This window comes from Camelus ferus, chromosome 26 (genome assembly GCF_009834535.1).
Source record: "Camelus ferus isolate YT-003-E chromosome 26, BCGSAC_Cfer_1.0, whole genome shotgun sequence".
NCBI lineage: Eukaryota > Metazoa > Chordata > Mammalia > Artiodactyla > Camelidae > Camelus > Camelus ferus.
Window position 1 is genome coordinate 13,277,104 of NC_045721.1, and position 22,125 is coordinate 13,299,228.

At 37.0% G+C, this 22,125-nt stretch overlaps 1 protein-coding gene and 1 long non-coding RNA gene across 3 annotated transcripts in view; one reads left to right on the forward strand and one right to left on the reverse strand.

Moving 5' to 3' along the window:
• The window catches only part of TUSC3 (tumor suppressor candidate 3), a 140,003-nt gene that overhangs the window by 106,607 nt on the left and 11,271 nt on the right, over positions 1-22,125 (forward strand). For both annotated transcript variants that reach the window (XM_032468679.1, XM_032468680.1), the window contains exons 7-9: positions 6,161-6,224; positions 16,943-17,017; positions 20,319-20,409. In XM_032468679.1, coding sequence (XP_032324570.1) covers positions 6,161-6,224; positions 16,943-17,017; positions 20,319-20,409 — 230 coding nt within the window. The remainder of the gene's footprint in view (positions 1-6,160; positions 6,225-16,942; positions 17,018-20,318; positions 20,410-22,125) is intronic.
• LOC116660066 overlaps positions 1-22,125 on the reverse strand; it is a 98,624-nt gene that overhangs the window by 39,540 nt on the left and 36,959 nt on the right. The window lies entirely within an intron of this gene.

Genomic DNA, 22,125 nt, shown 5'->3' on the forward strand with positions numbered 1-22,125 from the left:
GTTTGGTGCTGTGAGGTTTTTACGGCAGCAACAGAAGTTGTCTGTTAGCCTCTGTATACAAAACACTTCTCATATACCTGGATTCACATTGATAGTATACTGATTAAAGATGAATGCTATTAATTTGAAGCCTTCAAATACTAAGCTTAGCAAATAGAAAATTACACCAAGAATTTGATGCCTCACGTGGTAAGTCAGCAGGTTCAGCCAGTGACATTCATCACTGTTAAACCCATTCTCAAGGCCTGCAAAGCCATGGAGCTGTCAGCAGTGTTACACGGGTCTGATACCGGAATCCTCATCAGCGTCACTTCCGCTTCTTGGACAGGTTTCATTTATCGTACCTTTGTGCGATATTTCATACCAGATGTCAAGATGAAGTCTCTGATGTCAGAGATTTAAAGGCAGTGATTTCCCTGACTTGCTCATCAGAATGCAGTGATCCTGGACTTGTGGAGAAGATGGATGACACTGGACTTCTAAAGCAATTGGCATTAGGTGAACTTTAGAGAAAGTGTCATTCTTAAGACAACAGAAGGGAAGTTTCAAGGATGTCAGCAAAGCTGTCTGAAGAACCAGACTAGACAAGCTTTCACAGCAGACAGTCCAGCGTGACGAAAGGGGACCCAGAAACTCAGCGATAGTTTGCTCGTGCTGCAGTCAGGCGGTGACGTGAAAGAATACCAAGTCCAAAGTGCGTGCGGAGGACGAGCTCACGGGTGTGCCCCACGTGGTTAAGGGACAGTTTCCTAGCCACCCAGGGTCCTTGTCATCCACGTGAATGTACATACGTAGGATTATCAAAGAATTCTCATGTGAGCATTGAGAGTCGAGATACGAACGTTCATCTCACAGATACACACACACACACAAAAAGGAAAAATGTAAGAGACTATGCTTCAGAAGACAGCAGACCTTGCTTACTTTTTGTTTAAACGCACTTTATAGACTTTGCATGATAATCTTTATCACCTAATAGCCCCATGAAAACAAAAACTTATCTGGACTAGGAAGACAAATTTCTGGGTTTCCTGGGAGAAATCATTCAGTTTCTTTGCAAAGGTAGAAGAGGGCAAAAGAGACATTCTGCTCCTAATGCATTTCTCATACCAATTAGAGCTGCAAAATATTTAGTGATGTGAAAGGAGTGGTTTTATTTTTAACACAGAATAATGTACATTTTAAGCTACCTCACTTGGTTTTTTGGTTCTTGCATTTTGGATAGCATTTATAATGATGACAGAATAATAATCTTTCTTGATGGTTGACTTTTTCCCAAGGATAAAGAGAAAAAACCCACACACTTTTTATTATACTTTTCATATATACCTGATATGACAGAGCTACCAGAACTTTTGCATTTTAGATTTACTTACTCAGTGTATCTCGTATCAGAAGCTACTCAGTTGGATTTTAAAATGTATAACAAATAACTTCATTTTGAACTTACTACTTTAGTTACCAAAAAAATTCTATCAGAGTAATTTACACTATGTATTTCAAGTTTTCTTTTATTGGTGAATAAAACGAAATCTATGCTAGGTCTAGAAATGTGCTGTTGTCAAGAAAATAGTAATTACTAAAATTACTCAGAAGTTGAATCACAGGACCTGGTAAGTTACTGCCGCACACTTGGAAGAGACTTAGTCTCACCATGTGGTCCTATTTTTACCTCTCAACGAAGCACAGTGAATAAGAGCAGCTCTCTCTTCCTCATCAGTCATTCCATCAGTTTTGTTCTGAAAATAAAAGCTGCTTCTCCAAACATAGTTTATCCCCAGTAGCTGACTCACTTTGCAGGGGGCTCAGGGTGGTTTCATGGTCTCCGGGGAGCCTCCCAGCCCTGCACTGTGTTCTCATTGGCTGACCTTCTAGGGAGAGGCAATTACAGTGAACTATTTCAGTGTATTCTGGTTAGGATTTCCTTAGTATTGATTGGAATTTGTTGCTGTTGTTCTGCTGTTACTGCCCCCCGCCGCCTTACAGTACAGGAACCCCCAGTCTGATTGACACTGTAATTCAGGTAAAGCTCATGAGGAGAGTGATTTCTCTGCTGTGCTGTCAGGGCTGCCAGCTTTCTGTAGAGGAGGGTTTGACTAAGGCCCGTCATCCTCTTCCCAGCCTGGGGTCACAGCTGTCCAAGCACCGCCCCTGGTTAGCAGCCGCTAGCCCACCGTTTGGTTCTTCCATTTCAGTGGTTTCTGTCTCTCTTCATTTTCACCACGTGTCTGGTAGTATTCTAGAAAATCTCTCAGAAGATTGAACAGGATGATTGAAATTAGAGTTTTTAGAGCTAGGCTGGGCTGTTATCTGTTGCTCCCTTGCCCGAGAAGCATCGTGCAGTTCCTTCTGTTGCTGGGGCTCACGGAGCACCCAGCACTCCTTGGGCTCATGTCCCTGGGGCTCTCTGCTCCTGCATTTAAAGGAGCAGGTCTTGTTTATAACAAGAACACCTCATGCTAGTGTGATGTTTTCTCTGAATATATAGCGATTCTTTTAATAGTAAAAAAAAAAAAAAAAAAAATTTCTACTAGGAAGATGTTCTCTCTGACTAAGCAGCCTTTGTGACAGTGTTTGCAGGATTACACATCCCCTCTCCCCACACAGCCTCTTGCAAATGCAGGCACGTAGAAATGGCTTTCAGCTCATGAACAGTGCAAATTCCTGGTCCTACCACACAGACTTATTTTATTAGAATCTCCATATATGAATTCTGAGAATTTGTTTTTCATCAATATCCCAGGTGAATTTATGCACACACATTTTGGGACTCACTGACCTGGGTTGAGTGGTCCACCTTCTGGATCCTCAAATAGGGTGAGGAAAAAAGTCTCAGAAGCCGTTTTGAGAGTGCGGTGAGGGCAAGTAATGGTTTCACACTCCATAAGCGGCCATGCAGTAAGTTTAGCTCAGTTAGGGCTAAAAGTCACCCTAGCATTTCAGTCAGCAAGCGGGCTTACTGCAAACTCCCGACATACAAAACACTTCAGTAAGCAAATCAGATTTACTATTTTCATAAAGAACTGTTTTACGTGTGTTACACTCAATTTTCAGTTTCGATTAAGTCAAACTTCTAATGACATACGTAGGAATTTCAAGCGCCAGGTCTGTGTGGCCTCTGGGGAAGTCAAACACAGCAGCATTCTCTGCCTCCTGGATGTAGGTAATACCTACCTACATCCCTTCTTTCCGTCAAACCCAGAAGGACTTGGCCTTGCCGTTGCATGGTCTGCAATCACGTCTGCCATTTGGTGCAGCAGCCTAGCAAGAACTAGTGCCACGTTTACGTAGTTGATGAATACAGGAAGGACCCCTAAGGAAAGGGCTGGAAATGTCTAACTATCAGGAAGTGGGAAATCTTTTACTCGAACATCACAGCAGGAAGCACCTTGGGATTTCAGCTCTTCCGTGCAGCAGCAGTGGTCACCCAGGATCCTCCCGTTTACCCACAGAAGCCAGCCTGCCTGCTCACACTTTGTTTTCACTAAAGACTCAATTAATTGATTCCATCGTAAGCAAGATTAGAGCATCATACAGTGGGAAGATCATAGAATGCCTTTAAGAACTTCTGGTACATTTAACACCAAATAAGATAGTGTCTCTTCCTGGAGGTTCCTATTCTCAGAAAGAAACTGGAAAGGAAGTATTGAAGATTATTTTGTTTTAGTATTCCGGGTACCTGAATACACAAAGGAGATCTGGGTCTAGGGTGTCATTACTGCATTCCTACTAACTTATATATTTTAAAATAGCATCTTCCTTATTTAGAGTCACATAGTGAAAAAAATGATTGATTCTATTACATATAAAAAACAGATTCCTCAGATTTTATATCAAAGTCTGAAGGACTGGGCTGCAGATATAAATACAGGAATTGTCAGGACAGAAATGATTAAACTCATTGGGTTGGGTGAGAATACCTGGGAAGGCTGAGTATTAGAGAAGAGGCTCAAGTCTACAGAGCTCCGAGGTACAAGAGAATTTAGAGTTCGGGTGATGAGAAGGAACAGCCAGGGGGCCTGAGGAAGGGGAGCCAGTGAAGCAGGAAGAGCCAAGTGAAGAAAACACGATGGAAAGGGAGAGAGTGAGCACATGCAGCCAGTTCTTCAGAGCGATCAGGTCGAGTAAGACCGAGATACGACCATCGGATCTGAAATGTGGACGTCTGCTGACGACACTGACCAGAGAAGATGCTCCACTTAAAAAGTTCTGAAACCACTCACCTAGAAAATCTCTCAAGTTTTGCTCCTCTAAATGTGTGGTTCTAATACAGGCAGACTGCCTTGCAGTTGTTATATAAATCTGGGCATATTATCCAGTAGTGCTATGTTCAGATATTTCAGTCAGTCATACAGATGTTACTTTAATTGCTGTAATGGCCAACATTTAATTGTATGATTGCCAGTTAAGCTTTTATATGGCTGTTCACTCATTTTCCTTCCTACCTTTTGGTAAGTTACTGTCTGCTGGAAAAGGCATGGACCCTGGAGGCCTTCAACCCCGGGTTACAGTCCAGACTCCACCAGTTACTTGTTGTGCGATCTTAAGTTAATTTCTCGAAATCCCAGTGTCCTCATTTGGAAGACGACATGAGAATAACTACTTTATATGGTGGTTAAGATATGATGGGCTAACATAGGAAGCAGCCAGTCAAACGGCCAGCAAGTAACAAGGTAGCCCAGTGAATAAGGGCTCAGTATCTGAAGTCCAGCAGGCCTACTCTCAAATCTCAGATTTTACATACCCCAGACATGGAAGACTCAGGCAAGGTCCTTCACCCAAGCCTTAGTTTCCTGCTCTATGAAATGGCTGTAATGAAAATACCTATCTTGTAGGATTATCAGAATTAAATGAGCAATTGCAAGTAAAACTTTTAAGTGTCTCTCACACACACAGAGTGCTTGATAAATGGCAGTTATTAGCACTTGGTATGATTGTATTTATTATCTATGCTGTTAACAGTTATTAGAATGATAGAACCTTCATTTCTTAGTTCTCAGAGTCTTAGTTTCTAATCTGACTTGAAGCAATTATAGTATTTGTCATGCTACACTGTTGTCATTCATTAGTAATGTTTAATAGAGTAAAAAGGAAACATACGTGATCGCATGCCTCAGAAGCTGTAATAAACCAGAAATGGCTATTTTTTTTAGCCACTTTTGCTTGAAACTGTGCTTTAAAAATAGATCTAAACACACCTTTGGATGAAGCAGCTGCACTGTGAATCGCCGAGAATTAGAGATGGAAATAAAGACCATTTAGATCAGAGTATCAAGAGCAGCCTTTACATGAAAACACTAAGACAGCCGACGACAAAACACAGAGGACTGTGCACACTTCAGAAAGACCCCAGGAATCACCTGATCCAGTTCCTACCTTTGCAGACGAGGGGATACTGAGTACCTGAGATCTCGTGGGTGACACGCCCGGGGGAAGGACAAGAAAGAGTAACTTTCTCACTCCTGTAGTTAAATGCTCTTTCCATTAAAGCAGAAATACCATGAGAATCAGTTTTTCAGAAGCAAAATGTCCTGGATGAAGATTTTTGTCAGATTTCTGTAATCGACTGATAGCAACTAATACAGGTCTTACTAGGCATAGAAAACTACATTTTTCAATGGGGTAAAATAATTTTAATTATATTTTGAAAAAAAACCAGTTTAAATTCTCTAATAAAATGAATGCATTTATAAAAGTATCTCCTTATTTTAAATACTTTGATAATGTGGTAAAGAGTGATATAAGAGTGATAGGTCATTTTTTTTACTTAAAGGATGGAAAATCATTAAACTTAGTTGCTCTAATTTGTAACCTACGCTATATTAAGCACATTTTACAGTAACTCTGGAAGAATCATTACATTGTGTATATGTATTTGTGGTAAACCTTTTAAGAAGTTACATTGTTTTACTGTGATGTTAAGTTGCTTTCTACAGTTTACAGTAACATCAACCATTTTTAGCTGTTATTTCTAGTTAACTAATTTTATTCAAAAATAACTAATATTTTATTCAAAAATTATAAATAGGAGTTTAATTAGTATATTTATCCACTGTTTATCTTCAAGGCACAAAACTACACAATACAAAGAAAAAAAAATCTACCAAAAAATCTGCTTTTCCCCAGATTGTAATTTTTGCTTCTTTGTCTTGTTTTATAGAGCTACATTCATGGAAGCAGCCAGGCCCAATTCGTGGCAGAGTCACACATTATTCTGGTACTAAGTATCCTTTAAAATACTGATGGATTGAAAAGAACAAAGCAAAGCTGCATGCTATCAAATTGATTTTTTTTTCCTAACAATATATATGAAGACTTTAAAAATCTTAAATTTTAAACTTTACCATGTGGCTAATTTTCTAATTCCTATGCTAATTATTTTCCATTACAATGTAGTTTTAAAATTCTCATTTATTAATAGACTATAGCTTTCTCTTTTCTACTGCCTATTGAATTTTGAAGTGTAGCCTTTGCTCTGCATTGATTATCTCTGGCTAGGGTTTTTTGTGGTGTCTGTATGATTTTCCCCTGTAGGATTTTAACAGAGAGAAAAAAGTGTCCTATAATATAAACAGCAGGATAAAAAATACACATATATGGTACTGGTTCCCTTAAATGTTATTAGTAAGAGAAGAAAGAGTAAATTTAGGATAACTAGACATCTTTTTGGAACATGACAGACTAAACGTTATAAATCAGATAATACAGTGCAATTTATAGTTTAGAGGCAGAAGGGTAAAGAAAACAGAATGAGAGCAAAGAGTTAAGGCTCATGTATCTAAAAACAAACTCTGAATATGATCAGAATGAAGTTAAGTTACTTTTTGGGTAAACAACTGCACTTTGGGGGAACGCTGACGTTTGAGTCTTATGAAAATGTTTGTAGGTTAAATTTATAGTGTTGAACGTATTGAGTCATTCTCAGGATTTAAAATGTGCCTTATAGTATCATTTATAAAGTCAGATTACTTTCCTGGTTACTAAGATTCATATTCAAATGAAGCAGTCTAGACCATAACCAGTTAAACCTTTAAGGATTCTTAGAACTCACCTAGGCCAAAACCTCCTTTTATAACTAGGAAAACTAAAACCCACGAAGTTTATTTGACTTGCCTTGGGTTGGAGGAAGAATTAGGATTAGGGTTCAGTTTTCTTGTTCATGGTCTCCTGGTTGTACAGGTACTTAAGCTTTAGAGGTAATATTTTATTATGGTCTGTGACATAGGATTTCATGAATAAGTGTCAGTCAGGCCATTGAAGTCCTTAATTTTATTCTGGACAGAAAAGACTTTTTTAATCCTATTAGAGCTTTTATATCTTATTACTTTGTTCTGACAGTGCACTCTGTAATCCACCAGCAAATACATATTCGCTACCTTTAATTCTCTTTTACTTGCATTGTGGACACGGCATCAGGTGCCGGTACAAACTGAGCCTGGCGTTACTCTTAGAGGAAAGGGGTGGGAGGCGCTTTTAAGTTCTTCCCACCCAGTTCCCAAGAAGCTCACAAACTCCATTTGTAAAATCAGGGTTATTGAGCCAACTAACGGCATGGCATTTTTCTGCGGAACAAGTGAGACAACACAGATGAAACGTCTAGTACCCACTCGAGGCTGACATTTTTCCCATTATGTTTTCCCACCTTTCTCACTCAGAACTTTGCTGCTCACAGATAGCGTGCATAAACATTGACTGGTTGATTCTTTGACACTTGCCAAAGGTGTAGATGTCCAGAAACAGAACAAAACAAAAAAAAACATAGTCCTGTGGTATTTATCAGAATTCTAAAGTTACACTGGGAACGGAATGGCTTAATTTTTTCTGGTGTGAGAGTCATTGTGTCATTAATCATGTGTAGTTAACTAGATAATAAAATGACACCTTTAGAAGGTTTGACCTTGGAAATGAAGCTTGAGAAGACAGACTGTAAGACTCCACTTTCTGTTGCAGGGGAAACAAACATTGTCTTTTTGAAACTCACTGAACAGCATCCTCCATCTTCTTCCTCTGTATCAGTTCTCAACATTTTTGTTCCTTTCACCCTTGGCTACACATACTTGAGTGCTTACACAGAACTGTATCTATCTGTAGCCCATTCCTGGCATTTATTTAATTGCCCATGTGGTTTATGGCTTCAGAATTAGGGAGCTACAGTGATGAGTACTTTTTTGCTTGAATTTGTCTCATGCAAAGAAACAATGTAGGTATTTCCAATTCTATTCTCAAATTTTGATCTTGAACTATATGGTTTCGGTTTCCTAATTTTCATATGGTAAGAAAGTAATAATACTTTCTGCATATCAGAGGGGATTTAGGTGAGAAAATGAAATACTTGCAAGTGTGTTTATAGGAACATCTCCTTATTAAACATTAAGGGCAGTGTCTTATTTACTCTTAATTTATCTTTTAATTATATAATTATGAAGCAAAATGCATTTGTTAAAATACAAGACCTCCCCCATCTACAGGAAATATGTTCCAAGACCCCCAGTAGATGCCTGCATCCTCAGATAGTACCAAATCCTGTATCTCTTTCTTATACATACATACCTATGATAAAGTTTAATTTATAGATTAGGCACAGGAAGAGAATATCCACACTGCCAGCATCACTTCTCCGGCGCTTTGGGGCCATCATAAAGTAAAATAAAGGTGACCTGAACACACTGCAATCCCCCAGCAGCTGACGTGCTCACAAGATGGTTACTAAGTGGCTGATGAAAGGGTAGCGAATATAGCAATGGATGCTCGGGACAGAGGAATGATTCCCATCCTGGGTGGGACAGGGCAAGAAGGTGTGAGATTTCATCATGCTACTCCGAAAGGCACTGAAAACTTACTTTAAAACTTAATATTTCTGGAATCTTCCATTTAATGTCTTTGGACTGCGGGTAACCGAAACTACAAAGTGAACCCACAGAAAAGGGGGTACTATTTATTGCAGGTTACTTTCTAGCTCGTATTTGTATAATTTTTTTCTTTTCTGCCCAGTTTTAATCCATGATGTAGCATTTTAGCGATATACTTGATTCAAAGCAGCTAGTCTGTTAAACACTAAACCAAATCAGGAGTTGCCCACACAAGGAATGAAAAGTTGTGTTGAGACTATCACTCCACTGTATGGCAGGATATTCTCCAAGGTTTCATTTCATGGCTCATTGGCAACAAGCTCAGATTTAGGATACAAAGAAATTTCACAAACAGTATGAAGTCCCTCCACATAGATTATTTTTTTATAACAGAAATACAGAGAATTAAAAGTCCCTCTTCTCTTTACACTGCCAGTAACTATTTGTTGCTTTACTGTTCCTGTTATTTTTATTTACAGACATCTATGAGGAAGAGAAATTCCTTTTAAAATGGTAGGCTCAGTAAAAGTTGAGACTCTATTGTATTAATAATTTCTGATTTTACTTTCACTTGGCAGAGTCTACTCGTATTTTTTAAACTTACTATGTTATTTTTTTTTTGTAATTGGCATGTGTATTTTTTCTCTTCATGCAAAAAAAGAAAATGTAAATTCCAGATGGTTACTTTTTTGTTTATCTTTAGAGAACATTTCTGCCTTTTGGTTTTCTCCAAATTTAGTATGCCAGATCATTAGATGCAGTTGATATAAATACAAAATGTTATTGAAAAACTCTAAGAACAGATGGAGCCATTTGATGTCATAGGTTATAGATTCACATTTCTTAAAAATAAGATTTTTTTGTCCCTATTAGCAGTGTTTAATTTCAGTTCCTTATTAGAGAAAAAAAAAAAAGGGAACAATCCTAAGTGGTCTTTCAGAGAAAACTATGTTAAGAAGACATTTAAAATATTACGACTTTTAATATGAAATGTATGAACTGTCTGAGACTAACTCATATAATCCTTTGTATTTTTCCCAGTAAAGAAATTTGTTTTTCCTTTTAATTTTTCATTCAGTTATGTTTCAACATCTGATGCAAATATATTTGCAGTTTACAAGAAGGTAGACTGATAGAAAACTAGTTGAATCCAGGGTGACAAATGCTATAATCAGTGCTTGGTAGCAGCAAGAGAGGAGGGAGCAAGTTGATGCCTGGAAAAGTTGAGCTGCCTTTTCAGGTGGGTTTTGATACGGTAGAAAAGGAGTTTCTCCCCAGATGGAGAACGAGTGAGTGAGAATATTCCAGTGGAAGGTACAGCAGGTACAAAAACATAAAATGAGAGCGTATTCACAAACTGTGAAGGGGAGATTAAAGGTTAATTGGCCCAATTAGTGAACATCTTCCCATACCTTCCTAAGAAGTTTGAACTTTTTCTGGATTCACCAAGATATGTTCTACGTGCCAGTGGGAAAACAAGACACAGGAGTTCTAGGCTTGGCTTTACTGTCAAGTGTATAAATTCTGACCTGTCCCTTAATTCTGCACATCTGCTCAGTTCTAGGATCTCAAGAAGATGACATGAGATAAATATCAATCAGAAATACAAGTTCTGATATAAATGACCAAGGTTATACTAGCAACAGCAATAGTTTCAAAATACGTGTATTCACATAAAGATCACGTTTGCTTTTCCTATGAGAAAAGCTTCTGTTTTCCATTTAATACAGAAGAGTGTGATTTTGCTCTGATTCATTTTCAATCTATGATAGACAGCAAATGTTTCTTTTATTTTAATGTGTTACATCCAAGGAGAAACATACTGTAGAAGAAAATTAACGATAGATGCAAGTTGAAGATATTTTAGATATAAATAGAAGACTTAAAGTCTCTAATATTCTGGCTTTTTTTCAACATCTATTCTCATTTATCTTTAAATTGACAATCCTGATTCTCTTCCTACGAGCAACAGTAAACCTAACATCATGTGCAATTGAGAATGGATTATAATGTAATGCAAATGTATTGTTACCAGTTCAGTAGGGTGCTCATTGACTCTGGGTTTTGTGTATAATTTACACAAATAGCAGCTTCTGTTTTATGTAGGATCATGTCAATATTTTGACTTTTAAGCAGTAAGAAGGTGATTGACAGGATAAGCAGAGAAACTGGAGAATGCACAGTAGTTGAAGTGTATACTGCTATGATATTAATCGATACCAACGTGCAAAGTAATACATGACGTAGAACAAGGGTGCATGTGGACATGCAGGCACGGGCATTGACAATCTCAGAACAACAGAAAAGGTCTCAGGAACATTACAGTCTGTCTACTATATACCTGCATCTCTGATTCTCTTTTAATGTTGAGACTCTTTAATAAGGCATAGTCAAAGTGGTTATGCCCATCAGTTTAATGACAGAAAAGCATCTGTTATTCCAGAGTTGGACACAGACTCTGAGAGATTTGTAGGGACTTTGATTAGTCATTCAGCTTTCCACCCAGTGAAGGAAGCCCTACACATTAACTCTGGTAAATGACCTTCTGGCCACTTCCTCTTTATAAATCAGCCCTTTATCTTAAAATGTTTACGTTACAAATGTGCTTTTTTTCTCCAGATTAATTATTATGTATGCTCTCTTTTAGCCAGAACTGTTGTTTTCCTTGATACAGTCAAAGTTTAGGTAAATAATTCTTAAAACTCAAAGGCCTTAAGCTTACAACATCTTTAAAAGAGAAAGAGGGCTGACAAGTTTAAACCATTTTAGTTTAATCCATGTGTCTTAATTACAGCCGTCAAGGTTAAAGTAGGTTCATGGCTCATTCCTTACAGCCTGGAAAACTCACTCTTGCGGGAAACATTCTGAGTGCACCATCACACTTGTTTCCTAACCCTGCTGCTTTCCAGTAAAATATTTTACCTGGGGGTTGTACATAACACCTGCATCTAGTAATCCTTTTGCTTTAAAATTCGTACTTTGGGATCATACACACAAGGGCTTACTAAGTTTTCCATTTATTTTAATTAAAAACAAGGCTAGCTTCCTCACAGACAGAACAGTTTGTGGTGTCTTCAGCCCTGTCTTAGATCCTCTATAGCAGGGGTTGGCAAACTAGAACCAGCAAGGGCCAAATCTAACTTGTCTGCTATTTTTATAAAGAAAGTTTTATTGGAACTCAGCCACGTCTATTCATTTCTATATTATCCATGGTTACTCTTCACTGCAACAGCAGAGCAAAGTGGTAACAATACGCCATACAGCTTGCATAGCCCACAGTATTTACTTTCTGGCCCTTTTTAATAAAGTTCACAAACTGCTGTGTAGAATGTGGCTAATAGAAAGCAAAAGCCCACAAGCTCATTATCCCAAGGCAGTTGCTTGCAACTTTTCATTGTCTTTCTTTTCCTGCATTTCTCTTCTTTATTGTTTGTTTTTAGAGAGATGAAATTACATTGTTTATGTACATGTTCACTTGACATAAAATTATTTTTATGCTTAGCATAAAGATACAGATTATGTTAAAATAGATTTAGCTATTTTGTTCCTCCCACACTCTTTTCATCTAACCCTCTGTTATCATCCTACTTCATTTCTTCTGGGTTTTTGTTTGTTTGTTTGTTTGCATCTTTCAGTCACAGGCTTTGTGACTTTGCATAACTTATCCGGGCCTCTCTGGCAGCTTCAGTTTCCTTATTCGTAAACTGAGGATAACAATGGTACCTGCATCAAAGAGTAGTTAGTACTAGATGGTACAGTGAACAAAGTTTTTATCCTTTTGGGCTAACACTGTAGTGACAAGAAAAAGACAGTAAGTAAATTTAAAAGACACAGGATCTACAATTTCTTTCAAAAACAATGTTATAGAGAAAAACAGAGCAGGATGAAGGAAGCAGAGAGTTCATAGGAGGCTTCTCTGTTGTCGTTTGAACAGAAACCTGAAGGAAGTGAGGGAGTGAGTTGTGTGGATATTGCAGGGGAAGAGCATTCAAGCAGGAGAATAGCAAGTGCAAAGATCCTGAGGCAGAGGGGTTTCTCTTGGAGAAATACCAGGGACAGGGATAAGAGCAAACAAGGGCAGAGAAGTATAGGCAGTGGGTCAGGATATGAATCAGATTCAGCCTTGAGGCCATTTGAGTTCCTTTGATTTTACTTGGTGAGGTAAAAAGCTATCAGAGTGCTCTAAGGAGAAGGATGACACTACCTGATTTACTTTTAAGATATCAGAAAGTCCATGTTACCTGAAGCATCTGCTGATTCAGTGCAATCCCAATCAAAACACTAAACTAGAACACACAGAACTAGAACAAGTAACACTATAATTTGTACGGACCCTGATTAGCCAAAGCAATCTTGAGAAAGAAGAACAAGGCTGGAGGTATCATGTGCTCTGGTTTGAAAGCATCTTACAAAGCTACAGTAATCAAAACAGTATGGCACGTGCACAAAAAGAGACACATGGATTGATGGACCAGACAGCCCAGAAATAAACCCATGCACTTACGGTGAATTAATCTACAACAAAGGAGGCAAGAATATGCAATGGGGAAAATACAGACTCTTAAATAAATCATGTTGGAAAACTGGACAACTACATGCAAAAGAATGAAACTGAACCACTTTCTCACACCATTTACCAAAATAAACTCAAAATGGATTGAAGACTTAAAAGTAAGACTTGCAACCATAAACTTCCTAGAAGAAAACGTGAAGCCATAAGACTCCTAGAAGAACACAGACAGTAGACTCTGAAATTCATCTTAGCAATACGTATGTATTTTTTTAATGTCTCCTCAGGCAAGGGAAACAGAAGCAAAGATAAACAAGTAGGACTACATCCTTCTAAAAAGCGTTTGCACAGCGAAAGAAACCATCAACAAAACAAAAAAGTAGCCTACTGAATGGGAGAAGATACTTGCAAATGATGTATGCAGTAAGGGGTCAGTACCCAAAATACACAAAGAAATCAAACAACTCAGTATCAGAAAACAACCCAATTTAAAAAAATGGGCAGAGAACTTGAATATGACATTTTTCTAAGGAAAACATAAAGATGGCCAACAGACATATGAAAACGCTCCACATCACTAATTATCAGAGAAATGCAAATAAAAACCACAGTAAGCTACAACATCACACCTGTCAGAATGGCTATCATCAAAAAGACATCAAATAATAAGTATTGGTGAGGATGTGAAGAAAACAGAACTTTCGTGCACTGTTGGTGGGAGTCTAATTTGTTACAGCCACTCTGGAAAACAGTATAGAAGTTATTCAAAAAAAAAATTAAAAATAGAACCACAGTATGATTCAGCAATTTTAATTCTTGATAGTTACCCAAAGAAAACAAAAACACTAATAAGTCAAAAAGATACCTGCACCCTTATGTTCATTGCAGTGTTACTTCCAATAGTCAAGATATGGAAGCAACCAAAGTGTCCGTTGATGGATGAATGGATAAAGAAGATACATACAATGGCATTATTACCCAACCATCAAAAAAGAGAAATCTTGCCATTTGCAATAACATGGACGGATCTAAAGGCTATCATGCTAAGTGAAATAAGTCAGAGAAAGACCAATATTGTATGATCTCACTTTATATGAAGAATCTAAAAAATGAACAAAAAAAGACACAGATACAGTGAACAGGGTGGTTGCCAGAGGGGAGGTAGGTGAGGGATTGGGCAATATAGGTGAAGGGGTTAAGAGGTACAAACTCACAGTTGTGAAGCAAATTCATGTGGATGTAGTAGATACCATGAGGAACACAGCTGCTAATACTGTAATAACTCTATGGGACAGATGGTTACTGGACTTACGATGATGATCACTTCCTAACGTATTTACATGTCCAATCACTATGCTGTACACCTGAAACTGACACATATTATACATCATTTCAGTTAAAAAAAAAAAAAGCTAGAGAAAGTTTTTAAGACTTAGGGGTAGGAATTAATTTCATCAGCAAGAAATAATAACCAAAGCTCATAAAGGAAAATAATAATAATTTTGGCCATATTAAAATGAAAACCTTCTGCATAACTAAGCACTTTAAAAGACAAGTAGAGGAATATATATGCAACAGCTCAATCAATTCATATCCAGAAAAAAGTGAATCCTGTAAGTTACTAAGAAAAGGCAAATATGCTTATGGAAAAATGGGCAAAAAAGTAAATAAGCAGTCTACATACGGAAGATTAAACTAAAAAAAAAGGAATTAACATACCAAAAGATACTGAAGACTCAGTATTAGTACACATCCCACTCAACAGCTCAATAAAATCAATAGTTTGTCAACACTGTGCTGGTGCAATGTAAGAAAAATGGAAACTCTTAACACTGCTTGTTTCAGAGAGTAGAATCCCACCTAGTAAATTTGAAAATACACATACCCAGCCTCTCAAAAGCTCTACCTCTAGGTGTAGACCCTGGAAAAAATATTACACATGTACATATAAAAAGATATTCTTTGCAGGAATATTTGTAATAGCAAACATTTGGAAACAAATTTCCCATCAGGAAGATGAAGCAATGATATACAGTATACTCTTAAGAAAATGTTACAGTCTTGTCACAGCGCTGTTTGAATTTGTGTGACGTTCAACAGCAATTCATGTGAGAAGCATGTTGGTCACATAATTTTCAACATTGTAAGTTTACAGAGGGAGAGTAGTAAAAATGGTATGTGGTGTGAAGATACATTAACAGGGTTATGTTACACCTCAGTGACCATAATAAATACTTAATAAAATTTAGAGTATTTAGAATTAGACCTTTAAAATTTTTGCTTAATAAAAAACATTTCTCCCTAAGCACGTCTATGTTATGTGTGCTTATAAAACATACATATAATGTACATATGGGTAGATGTCTGTGTATATTCAGTTTTATCCTGGGAATATTTTAATGTATGGCTTTACTCTCAAAATTTTAAAGCATTTAATTTTGGAAACCTTGCTTTCCCCAGAAATAAAAATAGTACCTTCCCCCCTTCTGATTTTATTAAGGAATTTCAGAAGCTACTCTGCAGATAGTCATAAAATACATATTTGTTTTGTTTATATTATCATTTAAAAACATTATTTATATTTTGAATAGGTCCAAATTATTTTCCTCATAGTTAAAATTAATCTAGAAGTCTGCATGAGTTTTAATAGATCAAATATGTAAATTTAAATGTGTAAATTAGAATTTATACATGCATATAAAAGGGTGCTGTCGGAGAAAGATGAAAGGAGAGTCCTCATTTAAGGACTTAGTAAGTCCTTATTAAGAATCTCCATCAGTCATCTCAGTTTGCTCCAGAGAACTAAGTTAAGCAGGAATTCCCTATGTATCAGCAGTTTGAGTGATACAAGCTTTTTTTTTTTTAACCATTTTATTATTGGCAACATCCTATCACCAGGGACTCGAGGCAACCTGTGTCAGTACCTTGTCCAAAATACCTTAAGAATAATGAATCCTTAAAGTGCACAAAGTAACGTATTGCTAGTACAAAACATTCATTCTCCTGCACTGTCCTTTCAGGCCATCACTATGTGATCGAAACTCAAATCATTTAATAATTATTTAAATTTCAGAGGTTTTTCAAACTGTTACCATGGATTCCTCAAAGTTTAGTGGTAGCATATGGCAGATAAGTGCTTTGGGCAGGGGGCTGGTAGTGGCTTTTTCTCTTGAATACATTAGGCTTCCAACCACGGTTGGTTCCATGCTGAATACATTGCAATTTTCTAGGATTGCCAATGAACTGTCATTATAACTATAACTAGTGCGTATCTTTATATATAATGTGAAGTGTCATTGACTTTGAGTCCCTGTAACTCATACGCGCTATGGAATTTAAGAGCATTTAGAATTAGACCTTTAAAATCTCACAAATTAAAGTTTTCAGTTTTATAGTTTGAAAATTAAGGCATACTGAAATACACATAGTAGTAATTTTATATTCTGTAAAGAGTGAATTTTATTTACCTCTGTGTGCATTTGTAATTTAACCATTCTGGGGCAGACCACACCGTGTTCACATTCAGAAAAGTAATAGACTTTATTTGCATCTTTTTCTGCTGTTTCCTTGACAACTGCTACAGATGCTGCTATCACCATGGGGATGGTTCTTCTAAATGAAGCAGCAACATCCAAAGGAGATGTTGGGAAAAGACGGAGTAAGTCTCAGTGTTGGTGTTTCTGTAATTTTGTTTTAGTCTTAAGATTCATTTAAATCAAGTGGACATATATAAAAGTCCTTTGTATACAAACTTGTAAAGAAATGTTCTGTTTTGAAAACAGTTGTCGTGTTCCTCTTTTCTATCTCTTGGATGTGTGTGTGTGCACATACTTAAAAATATATTTCTTTCAAAATGGGATTGGGTGATTTTCTGTGGAATTGGATAGAAAGGAGAGCCGGTATGCACCTTTGTCAGGCGTGTTCTGCCTGATCTCTGCTGCAGCTGGAGTCTCTGTAGTAATGTCCACCCAACAGGAAGAAGTGGAAAATTCTGTGTGCAGTCTTCAGAGAGCTTGTTGGCAGACGGGATGTTGCCTCTGCCACGCAGTTCAGGGGTGCATTCAGGGACTGACTCAAGTTTTTGCATAGCTCTTGTACCCTGAAATATCACAACACCTTCCAGTTACCTCCAGACCGCCTTCTACCAACATTTAGAAAGGGGACAGCTCAGGATACCACCTCTTCCAGAAGTGTGCCAAGATTTACAACTCTACCAAGTCCCGGCATTAGGTTTTAAGCAAATTAACTGTTTTATCCTTTGACAGAACTGTTCCTTCTCAGAGTTGTAGAAAAAGAATACATTTTAATGAAGTAACATTTTTGACAGGAAAAGAGAAAATCACACGGGAAAAATCTTCTGCCTTGGGGAGCACAGGTTAGCAAAGGACAGAGAGCCTCACAGTCAGTATTTTGTGCAACAGACCTTTTCATAATTGGTATCAAGTCCTTATGTGACTGTATGATTATGCCTCCACGAATCTATAATTAGATTTTTTTCTCAATATGCTTTCCATTTCTGAACCCTTTTAAAAACTCACAATTTATGAGCGAGGAGCATAGGCATCTGGAAAACACTGATAATTTATTAATAAGTTTAAAATAAAAATCCAAATTTCTTTATGAGAATTTTAGCCAGAGTGATAGATAAATAAATTGGAGTGATTTCTAAATGCGTAGTTGTCTGAAGTGCTGACATGTTTTGGATGTAATTAATACAGTTTGGTTTACCCTGTTTTCCCATGATGCCATCTGCACACCGTTGTAAAGAAACTACCGAAGCATGAACGAATTACTTTGTTAATCACTGTTCAGAACATCTTTTTATATCTTTTGAATAAAAATGTGGTGTTCTTGGGAGTGATAAATAATATTTATAAGGACAAATTCTTATGTGATTAGATATTTATCATATATCCTGTCATATTAAAGTAGTAAGAAATATGTAGTAATTTTTAAATCTCATATCTACAATACTGAGTTTATAAAATCACTACTTCCAACTTCTATCTTGGTAGATTTACATGTATATATATAAAATCACTCCAATCCCTACATGCTGCCCATTTATTTATTCATATGTGTGTAAAGAGGTGAGTAATGGGAAATATATTTTTAAATTATTCCCTTTTGATTATAATGGGATTTTTATTTTTGATACAAGTACTATGATAACAGGTTTGTATTTACTTGATTCTACGCAGTGGAACTTTCCACTGCGTAGAATCAAGTAAATACAAACCTGTTTTACTTGATCATCTGTAAACAAACAAGGCTACTGAAAGTGGCAAAGGGAGTGAAAAGAATTCAGCTTTTGAAGAAAAAGAGGAAAGGAAGAAGTACTTAATAAAAAAAATACCAAATGTAGGACGGTATAAAGTCAAGCATTGTGTAACGAAGGCGCGGTTTAGCAAGCATCTTGTAAGCAAAGTTGCAGTGTCTAGTGGCTGGTCTCTGTCATACTTGGATGTTCTACAATTTAAGGGGGAAAAAAGTGTTTTTTTCCTTTTGCAGCATTCAGCACCCTGTTTTTTGCTTTATTTTCTGCCAACTTGATTTGAAGTTCAAGTGCATAAGTGTCATCTGAAATGAAATGTCATCAAGGCTGCAACTGAATGCTGTTAAGCACTTATGACTTTTCACAATTTGTTCTCAAAACTGAGAGAATAGTATTCCTATAGAGTTGCAGGAAAACAGATTTTTAGACTGTGGTTTGACAATGCCTTATCTACGCCCTGATTTCCAGGACTGCATTTAAGCCTGGTCTAATTCTTATCTGAGATTCATTTTTTAAAATCACATTTCATCACTATAGAAGCATACAGAACTGTTCCATTTTTCTTGTTTTCTTCTGCCTTAGTGTGTTTAATCTCTTTTGTCTTCCCCTTTTTTTTAATAATTAATTATTTTAGATATTTCTATGTTTTTTAAAGAATTCACAAATGAAAGGGTATAAGTATTGTGCAAATGTTTTATTCTTAAGAAACATTTATGTATTTCTTATCAAGAACTAATTTCTACTTATTTACAGAACAGATTCAAATAAATTTCAGGTTCTCCAACTATTATGTTTTTTCATCTAAACATACCTGCATTGAATTGGCTCATTTTCAAGCATTTAAATTCTAAGAACATGTTCATATGTATTTCACTAATAGGAATAAATCTTAATTAGCCAATATTTGCATATTTTTATTATATATTATATATATTTTGTCAGTCATCTATTTCAGAGTAAAAACTTCCTAACAGAAAAAAAAATGTAATTTCCCTACTGTCAACTTGCCTTGGGCCAAGTAATATTGAAACCCTAGACCACAGCACACGGTACAGTAACATACACCTTGGGTTCCTTTGTAAAGCAAACAGTATTTTGACACTAACACCAACTATTTAGGGAGATTTTCTTCCCTTTGACTCCCACAGAATCCATATTTCCTCACCCCCGAGCTTCTATCCCTAGCCTTTGGTGTGCTGGGATCAATTACTGTTTTTAAGCAACAGGCTTTTTACTAAGGCAATAATCTAAAATTATATTTCGTTGTAAATATTGCATGGCATCTGAAAAGCATGAAGTTCTGTCGAGCATTCTAATAATGCAGATGTCTCTGCTAGGCCAGCCAGGACTTCAGAGGGCGGGGCTGGTCGCCTTGTTTGTGGTTTATCGCTCATTCTGTTGTGTTGTGTTTTGATGCCCCTGGGGGCGTTTTGGTACTTGTAGGAATTCTCTCAGAGAAGAAAGCCATCAGAAGACTTAGATCAGTCACTTTTGTTGTTTCCATACCCCAAATTGTACATTTTCATTGAGAAGAATGTGGAAAATAATGCTTGTCTGGTTTGTTGTACCTGTGTGTGCCTTGAACTTTTCCAAAGTATGCCGTAATTCATTGAATGCATTTAAAAAATACGAACCTTCAGGCTGCCGGTGTCCAGACACTGACGGTGTTTCTGTCTCTCCCCAGTCATTTGTCTGGTGGGATTGGGCCTGGTGGTCTTCTTCTTCAGTTTTCTACTTTCCATATTTCGTTCCAAGTACCACGGCTACCCTTACAGGTAATATCATTACACTAATGTGAATGCTTTCGTTTGTAACTAATAGAATAAACAATTCCAGTGGTTAATAGAAACTGTTTAAGGATTAACATCTAGTAGCTAACTTATTTGCCAGGTGATGTTAAATTCAGTTAAGCAAGTTTTTGAGCACCTGCCATGTGGTCAGCATAGACTGTATAAAGGAGATACAAAAGTGTGGGCCCAGTTCCCAAGCAGAGTACAGCTTCATTTAGAGCTGCCTGTTGTGTGTATGTCATCCATGTGCATCTACATATAACAAGATGTTCAGTATATAATACATGTATTATATATGCATTTATATAACAAGATATAATATATAATGTATATATACATATACACAGAATAAGATGTGTATTATATATACATACACATGACAAGATGTGTTTTAAACATTGTGGAATTTATCAATTTTTTTTTCTTCCCTTGGTTTGCCTATCCATCATGATTTTTACTTCATTTGCAAAGTTTTTTTTTTCTCATATAATCTACTGCTCAGTGTCTAATGAACTTCACATCATCTTTTGAACTCTGCAAAGTTCTAGCTTCTTCAAATAAGAAAGGCCAACTTGAAAGGGAAAATTAAATGATAAAATAATCTCTGGCCACTAGAAGTTGTCATAATGAAGATCTCATAAGATTTTCCCCAGTATATTTTCATAACTGAGCATGGGAAGATGCTGAAAATTCAGTCCAAAGCGATCTAATAACCGAACTATAATTTTACTAAAGCACAGTACAGTTGATGTGCCCGATGATGGCTGTCGGGGTCATGAATTCGGCATAGGTTTCGTTGTTGAGCACATTTCTCCCATAGCTCCTCACAGAGGAATGAACATTCCACTGCTGTTTCCCTGCGGAGTCCTTCTAATAGCTCCACCCATCCTTCTCTCTAATGAAGAAGTAAAGGTCCTGTATTTCCTTTCTCAGAGATTTTGACAACTCTTTAGAACTAGTGATATGTTGATGGAAAAATAAAACCTCATACCTTGTATTTCTTTTGGATGTGAAATGAGCAAGTATTTTAAGAGGACGTTTCTACGTAGCTGACGGCGGCAATGAACAGCTTAATCTGGGGCACAAACTAACCCCGTGGCAGGGAGATCTGATCATGGGCTTGCAATGGAAGAATAAGGCTCCTCAACCCCACCTATGATCTCGTGGGCAGAGGCACATTAACAGTTCTCCTCTTCCCTCACCAATTAGAAATACATATACAAAGGGAGTGAAAGAAATGTGAGCATCAGATCTGAGCTGTGGGACTATCTGCCTTTAGTCCTGCCTACAGTGTAAGTGAAGTTTTAAAAACATTAGTTCTGAGGATGAGAGTTGTAAGAAAGGCAGGTCAAGTCTCCAGTTTGATTTTCTCCTTGACGTTGGCTGGCTGTCTAATTTTGGTTTTGAAAATGTGAAGTCAGACTAATCAGATCAAAATTAAATATACCCAAGAAAGATGAAATGTATGTTTCTCCTTTTCCCCCTACCCTAAGATTGAGAGTCACAGTTCTGTGTGATTGGAGTCTTAGTTTGACTTGCAGGTGTTCTATTAATGGCATCTGTAAAAGTATTTCTCTTAAGTTTTATTCAGGGTGTCAAAAAGCACGGAAGAATTCAATATACAGCCTTTACAACGTGTCAGTAAAAGGTGTCTAACAGGTGAAGTACAGGAAGGGATGTTGTGAGATTCTTAAAACCTGT